The following is a 7,896-nucleotide window of genomic DNA, read 5'->3' on the forward strand; positions in this document are numbered from 1 at the left end:
ACTAGTGAATCAAATCAAGGTATGTGGAGAAGTGCTGACATCAAGATCTGCTGTTAGAAAGATCTTAAGGTCGTTGGCTCCAAAGTTTGACCATGTGGTAGTAGCCACAGAAGAGTCGAAATATTTGTCAAAATTACCAAAGGAAGAGCTTCAAGGGACGCTTGGATCTCATGAACAAAGAATGACTGGAAGAGCTGCAGGAAAGTCGAAGAGTGATATGACTTTGCAGGCGCAATCAACAAAAGAAAGGAAAGACAAAGGAGGCTAAAATGGCAACAAAGGCAGGGGAGGCTACAATAATTCGACTGGTCAAAATCAGCAAGAAGGAAATTGGTCGAATCAGAGAAAACCTTGGAACCAAGGCAACCAAAGAGGTGGTGCTGCAGGTAGAGGAATAAGTGGTGGTCAAAAGCCAGACAAGAGTCACATTCAGTGTTACAATTGTCAGAAGCATGGTCACTATTCTAGTGATTGTCCATAAAAGCAGAAGTATCAAGAAATTTATGCAAAGCTGGTGAAACATGAAGAAGAAGAGATGTTGCTGATGGTTACAACGAGAGAAGAAGAGAGATTCAAGGACCAATGGTAATTGGACTCAGGATGCTCATCACACATGTCTGGAAAGAAATATTGATTTGTCAACATAAAACCTTCAATGAAGAACATGTTGAAATTTACAAATGGCAACACTCTAGCAGCTGAAGGTGTTGATGATGTTCTGATTATGAGGAAAGATGACAAGAGGTCAGTAATTTCAAATGTGTTATACATACCAGGCATGAAGAGCAATTTGCTCAGCATAGGGCAGTTAGTTGAAAAGAACTATAATGTGTCGATCGAAGACAAAATGATGAGAGTTCTCGATTCAAATGGAAGGTTGATCTTGAAGGCTCAAATGTCTCAGAATAAAATCTTCAAGATTGAGCTAAATGTGATGGAGCATAAGTGCTTTGCAACAGCAGCCAACAGAGATGAATGGATATGAAATTATAGACTTGACCATCTCAATTTCAAAGATATCAAAATATTGAAGAGAATAAATATGGTTTCAGGATTACCAAAAGTCGACATTCCAAACGAAGTGTGTGAAGAATGTGTGCGAGTGAAGCAACATAAGAACACCTTCAGTAAGGATGCAGGAAGTAGGTTGAAGGCAATTCTTGAAGTCATATACTATTATGTATGTGGTCCTATCCAGGTGGATTCGATCGGAGGTAACAAATACTTTGTCACATTCATAGATGATTTCAGTTGAAAACTATGGACATACCTGATTAAGAAGAAAAGTGAAGTGATCAAGGTATTTTCCAAGTTTAAATCTATGGTTGAAAGACAAAGCGGTCGAAAGATCAAGATTCTGAGGACTGGTGGTGGTGGAGAATATGTGCCGAAAGACTTTGACGCATTATATGTGAGAAAAGGGATTGTGTATGAGGTGGTGCAACCCTACACTCCACAGCAAAATGGAGTCGCAGAAAAGAAGAATAGAACCATCATGAATATGGTGAGAAGTATGTTGAAAGGAAAACATCTACACAAAGAATTATGGGGGGAAGCTGTGTCGACTGCAACATATATCCTGAACAGATGTTCGACAAAGAAGCTAAAAGGAATCACGCCAGAGGAAGGTTGATCTGGTGTCAAGCCTAGCTTGAGTCATCTCAAGGTATTTGGATCTATATCACACAGACATGTGCCAGATTAGTTGAGAAGAAAACTTGATGACAAGTCGAGTCAGATGATCCTGATAGGATATCATTCGACTGGAGGATACAAGTTGTTCGACCTAGTAAACAAGCAAGTGGTGATCAACAGGGACGTGATCATAGATGAGCTCTAGGAATGGGATTGGACTGAGGATGTTAAGAAGGATTCAATGAGAATCTTATGTGATGAACCAGCTAGTGACGTCGAAAGAGAAGTTCAACAAGAATTCAGAGTTGAAGAAGGCCCAAACAGACCTCAAAGAACGAGACACATTCATGCAAGGTTGCAAGAATGTGTGATTACATCAGATGATGTAGTCAATGAAGAAGGTGAGATGGTACACTATGCTTTCTATGTAGATGTCGAACCAGTCAATGCAGCTGAGGCATTGAAAGATTCAAAGTGGGTGAAAGCAATGAACAAAGAACTGAAGTCAATCGAAGTCAACAACACTTGGTCACTTGTCGAATTGCCCAAAGACAATAAGGCAATCAATGTGAAATGGGTATACAAGGTGAAGTTGAATCCCAAAGGATAAGTGACTCGACACATACTGAGACTTATGGCGAAAGGATTTCTTCAAAAATAAGGAATCGACTTCGACGAAGTTTTTTCACCTGTTGCTAGGATAAAAATAACCAGGTTGGTTGGTGGTCTAGCAAACATGAACAACTGGAAGATGTGTCAGATGGATGTGAAATGTGCATTCCTGAATGACCCCTTAGAAGAAGAAGTTTATGTTGCATAACTAGTTGGGTTTGTGAAACAAGGCGAAGAAAGAAAGGTGTACAGGCTGCATAAAGCCTTGTACGGACTTAAACAAGCTCCAAGATCTTGGAAGAAGAAGATAGATGACTTTGTAAGGGAGAATGAATTGTGAAGTTCACAAGTGAACATGGAATATATGTAAGAAGAAGCAAGAGTGAATTGTTTATACTATGTCTCTATGTCGATGATTTGTTGATAACAGGTAGCTGCAAGAAGGAGATTGAAGACTTCAAAGGTGATCTCAACAAGGAATTAGAAATGTCAGATCTGGGTGACATTTCATATTTCCTTGGCATTAAATTCTACAAGAGTGGTAGAGGTTTGATGATGCATCAAAGAAGGTATGCAGACGAAATACTCAAGAGATTTGAGATGCAAAATTGCATCCAAACTTTGACTTCAGTTGAGCCCAGATTACAATTGTCGAAAGATTCAGATTCAGATGATGTCGATCCAACCCAATATAGAAGACTTATTGGGTCACTTCGATACCTTTGTCACACAAGGCCTGACTTAACATACAATGTAGGTATGGTGAGTAGATTCATGCAGAAGCCAAAAGTATCACATCTAGAAGCGACGAAGAGGATACTAAGGTATCTGAAAGGAACTCTCGACTATGGCATTTTGGTTCCTGCAGCTGATGAAGGAAAATAATGCAAACTAGTGGGATACACCGACTCAAGTTGGTGTAGTGATGCTGAGGATCGAAAATCCACAACTGGCTATGTGTTTATGCTAGGTGGTGCACCGGTTGCTTGGAGTTCGAGAAAGGAGCCAGTAATGGCATTATCTTCGTGCAAAACTGAATACATAGCTACTTCCCTTTGTGCATGTCAAGCAACGTGGATGGTGAATCTGGTTGAAGAGATAATAGCGAAGAGTCATGGAGCAATTACCATGAAGATCGATAACATATCAGCTATCAATATGGCGAAGAATCCAATAGCACATGGTCGAAACAAGCACATCGAAATGAGGTTCAATTATCTTCAAGAGCAGGTAGCAGATATGGAGATGAATGTGGAACACTACAGAACTGAGAATTAGATTGCAGACATCATAACGAAGGGAATGCAACTCGAAATGTTTAGAAGATTAAGAGCTATGATGAATGTAGATAACTTAAACACAATGAATTAAGTGGTGTGTTGAATTGTAATTCCTTGACAGAAGCAAGGAAGTGTCGAATCACCTAGTGTGTTGAGTTGTATTAGTATGTCGAAGTGTCGAAGCATCGAAGCATGTTACTTCACACAAGATTTTGACTTAGGCCTATTTTTAGTAGTGTTAACTATTTTGGACTTTTATAGTTTTTGGCTTTGGCTTAGGGAGTAGGTTAACCTAAATCTATAAATAGAGGGAGTAACCCATTCTTGTAACAGGGAACTCAGACCATTGTATTCACAGAATTTTGCAGTTGCAAATTGAATAAAGAAGTTTTCTACAACTTGTGGACAGAGAGAAACTCTACAAAAAATATTCTTCTTCACTATCGTTCTTTTTTATCTTTCTCAATTATTATTTTCTTTTCATTGTTATTGTGTGAGTGATAACAATCTTGTTCATCAAAATTGATAGAAATTCTGCATAAATTGTATGCATTTCCAACTGTTCTGACATCAAATGATTTCAATCTCCTCACGATCGCAATTACGGAGGATTAATATTGATCATCCATATCAAATCCAACGTCAATTATCACTAAATTAATTAACTATAAATTTTATTTTACAATTTTGAATATGTCATAATTTGTGATACATGCCTAGAAATAGTTGGCACGTGCCATCTCAGCAGTCAAATGGCGGTACCATATTTCTAACACGTGTAAGCCTAATTCTCCCAAATACATAAAAGCAAAGTGTGTATAGTCGAAATTGTTGACTTACCCCCACTTTCTTGTTAACAACGACACACTACACTCTTTTTCTTTCTCTCAAAAAAAAAAAAAAAACTTAAACAAAATATAGTAAAGATAATGATTTAATTACGCCTAAATAATAATCTTTTTCAACAATTATATCTAATAATCTAATAATAATATGTCACTTTTCAAGGACCCCTATATATACACTCTACAATCCTACCAAACCATTACGTGGAACTCAAATGATCACAAAATGCAAATTTGAGGTTTTCAATCAAAATGTCATCTTAATTACTACATTAATTAAGCTAAGCATAGCCTTAATTACTTTTTTAAATATAAAACTAATACTTTTCTAAACATCAATTATCATATCATACATTAATAACAAACAAACAAACATTTTTATTTTTTATGAAACAAACAAAAGCATTATGCTAAACTTGTTATTTTTCTTTCTCTTTGATTAGATTCAAAACTATCCGATAAATAATTAATACCGAAAAGGGTACTTTAGTTAGATGTATATGAAAAGTCGTTATCAGTTTAATAGCTACTTAAGTCCTTCAACCAATTGGCTCAATTAATAATTAATAATAGATCACAAATCACGCCACAAAATATGAAAATATTCTCTCTTTTTTCTTTTAAATAAAAAAAATTCTTTTGCATAAATTATTAGAGCGTGATTTGAATCTTTAGAAATTAGTTTAAAGTAGACTTTTGTTAATTTTAATAAAATTTGAATTTTATAATATTAAAAATTTAAAAATAATTATAATATTTTATTAAAATTTACTAAAATTAATAAGAAACATTATGTAAAGTACTCTTGACTTAATTACAACTTTAATCCTTCTATTTTATTTTATTTTTATTTTGATCTCTTATTTTAAAAATCACATTTTTTTTTGAATTTTAGTATCAGAAAGGGGCTAAAATCCAATTTAAAATTTAAAAAATATCAAAATCATAATTTTTAAAATGAAGGATCAAAATTAAAAATAAAAATAAAAATAAAAAACCAAAATTACAATTAAACTAATATTCTTTTAATCAATCATATCTCTAAAATGTAAAATTTACTATTTAAAAGAAATTATCATTATTTTTAAATTGTTAATTTATAAATATTTAATTCTTTTATATTAACATATAAATATAAATAAATGTTATCGTTGTTATAGATTGAACTTATTTTTTAAATAAGTAGTTTATTTTTTATGTGTTGTCTCTTTTTTTTTTGAATGGTGTGATCAGCTTCGAATGATTTATAAAATTTCGAATGCGTGAATGCGGTAAAAATTCGATTGTATGAATTCATTTTCAGAAATTTGTAGATAAAGAAACCCTAATGAATTACCTAAAAACATTAAAGGAAGAGAGTGTAAAAGTAGGAAGAAATATAAAACCAAAAAGAAAAACAAAGCTCCCTTTCCCACAACAAGCAACCATCAAAATTAAGACTTAGCTGAAATTTCATTCTCATAAAAAACCTAACTTTATTTCTTCTCCATAATTCCACCTTCTCTCTCTACCTTTCTCTCTCTTTCCATGGCTAATGAAAATCATGATCTTTTCTATCATCACAACAACCACCACCATGATGATGATGAACTCAATCCCTCCAACTTTTCATTCTCACAAAACTTTCAAGGATTTGATCTTTCCACTACTCCTACTACAACTTTCACTGACTACTTACATGGTTCCATGGACTATAACACTCTCTCAAAAGCCTTTGACTTGTCTTGTTCATCATCTGAAGTTGTTTCCTCCATCAATGATAACAACATGAAGAAATCTAGTGCAGGAGATTCTGAATCATCTTCATCTAATGAAGCTGAAGCTGTGATAGAACAAGACTCAACTAAAATGGAAAAGAAAGATAAGCATCCAAAATTAGGGTCCCAAGATGGAGATGAAAATTCTAAAAAAGAGTAGGTTCTTCTTTTCTTTCTCTTTCTCTTCCTTTAATCCATGAGTAGCTACAGGAATAGAATCTGATCATGGTTTTAAATTGCGGCTGTCGTTCTGCTGCAAACCTTTATATTACGGCGAAATGAGAAAAAAGAAATGCAATTATGGATCTAAATTAAGACCATGAATCTGATTATCTTTTTATTATTAGCTTTTGTGTTTTTTTTTGTGATATATTTTGAGATTTATTTGAACCACCAATAATGCAACTATGTATCTTTTCAACAGGTAATTAAGAGATTTTTCAGTGTCTCTCATGAAATGAATTTGGTCACTTTTGTTTATATTCTATGTCTTCAAATTATTATTACAAGTACAGTAGTGTGAATGCAATATTGGTAGGTTTTGTTACTTTTGTGTAATGTATGACTAAAATGGTAGAAAAGGAAGTTAACTAACCCTAATAATATATTTTCCTTATGTTAGATTTTTATGTTTCTTTTGTTTTGTTATGAATTTGACTTATGGTTTGGAGGATTTTAGGAACAAGGTTAAAAAGAAAGAGAAAAAACCAAAAGAACCAAGGTTTGCATTCTTGACCAAAAGTGAGATTGATCATCTTGAAGATGGTTATAGATGGAGAAAATACGGACAAAAAGCAGTCAAAAATAGTCCATATCCAAGGTTGATTATTTTCATTTTTGAATTTCCATCTTAGAATTGATCATCCTTATAATTATATTAAAATTTAGGTCATCTGCAATCAGCAAGACCGCTGCAGATGACCTAAATCTCTATTTTTTTTATTATTATTAGTTGAGATTTTTTTACCGAATCGGCATAATGCAGGAGTTACTATAGATGCACAAGTCAAAAGTGTATAGTGAAGAAAAGAGTGGAAAGGTCATACCAAGATCCATCAATTGTGATGACAACATATGAAGGACAACACAACCATCATTGTCCAGCAACACTTAGAGGCAATGCAGCTTCCAACATCTTTTCATCACCATCTCTCTTTGGTTCCAACTCAATTCCATTGGAGCAAAGAATACATCAAGATTTCCTTGCTCAGTTTCTTCCAAGTTATAGCCAAAGTAATAATCATCAAATGTTCCACCAAAATGTTCCTCTACCACCTCATCAGCAACAGCAGTTTCAACTCCTTCAAGACAATGGTTTGTTGCAAGATCTACTACCATCATCATTTCCAGGAAAACAAGAGCAATGATCAAGCTTATATAGTAAAGTAATTAATTTACTATCTCATTTCAATTAACGGTATAGTCCATAAAGTCTCTATGTACTATGTAGTAAGTAGTACTAGTAGCTTCCCTTAACTTGTTCTATATCAATACATTATTTAAGAAATATTAGTTACTGCAGAAGATGATGGCACTTGGATCTTGAATCTTGAATATCTAATATTCTTTTTGAAAGACAAGTATGAATATAATAGTAAATTTAGTGAAAAATGTCAATATAAGAACATATGGTGGACCTTGAACTAACCTATCCATATTAAGATAAAGTGTTAAAGAACATATATGTAGATGACAGGTTGGTTGGATATTTTGTTTTGAAGGAAAACTGTGTGATTGGCAATTTAAGTTTCTAGCATGTGTCTACGT

The 7,896-nt window shown here is 33.8% G+C and overlaps 1 protein-coding gene across 1 annotated transcript; it reads left to right on the top strand.

Moving 5' to 3' along the window:
* The first annotated feature begins 5,747 nt into the window (after positions 1-5,747).
* On the top strand, positions 5,748-7,676 carry LOC127117761 (WRKY transcription factor 71). Its single transcript, XM_051047870.1, has 3 exons — positions 5,748-6,285; positions 6,809-6,949; positions 7,115-7,676. Exons 1-3 carry the CDS (start codon positions 5,900-5,902, stop codon positions 7,494-7,496), a joined length of 909 nt encoding a protein of 302 aa, XP_050903827.1. The 5' UTR covers positions 5,748-5,899; the 3' UTR covers positions 7,497-7,676.
* Positions 7,677-7,896: the final 220 nt, after the last annotated feature.

The sequence above is a fragment of the Lathyrus oleraceus genome, chromosome 2 (genome assembly GCF_024323335.1).
Source record: "Lathyrus oleraceus cultivar Zhongwan6 chromosome 2, CAAS_Psat_ZW6_1.0, whole genome shotgun sequence".
Taxonomy (NCBI): Eukaryota; Viridiplantae; Streptophyta; class Magnoliopsida; order Fabales; family Fabaceae; genus Lathyrus; species Lathyrus oleraceus.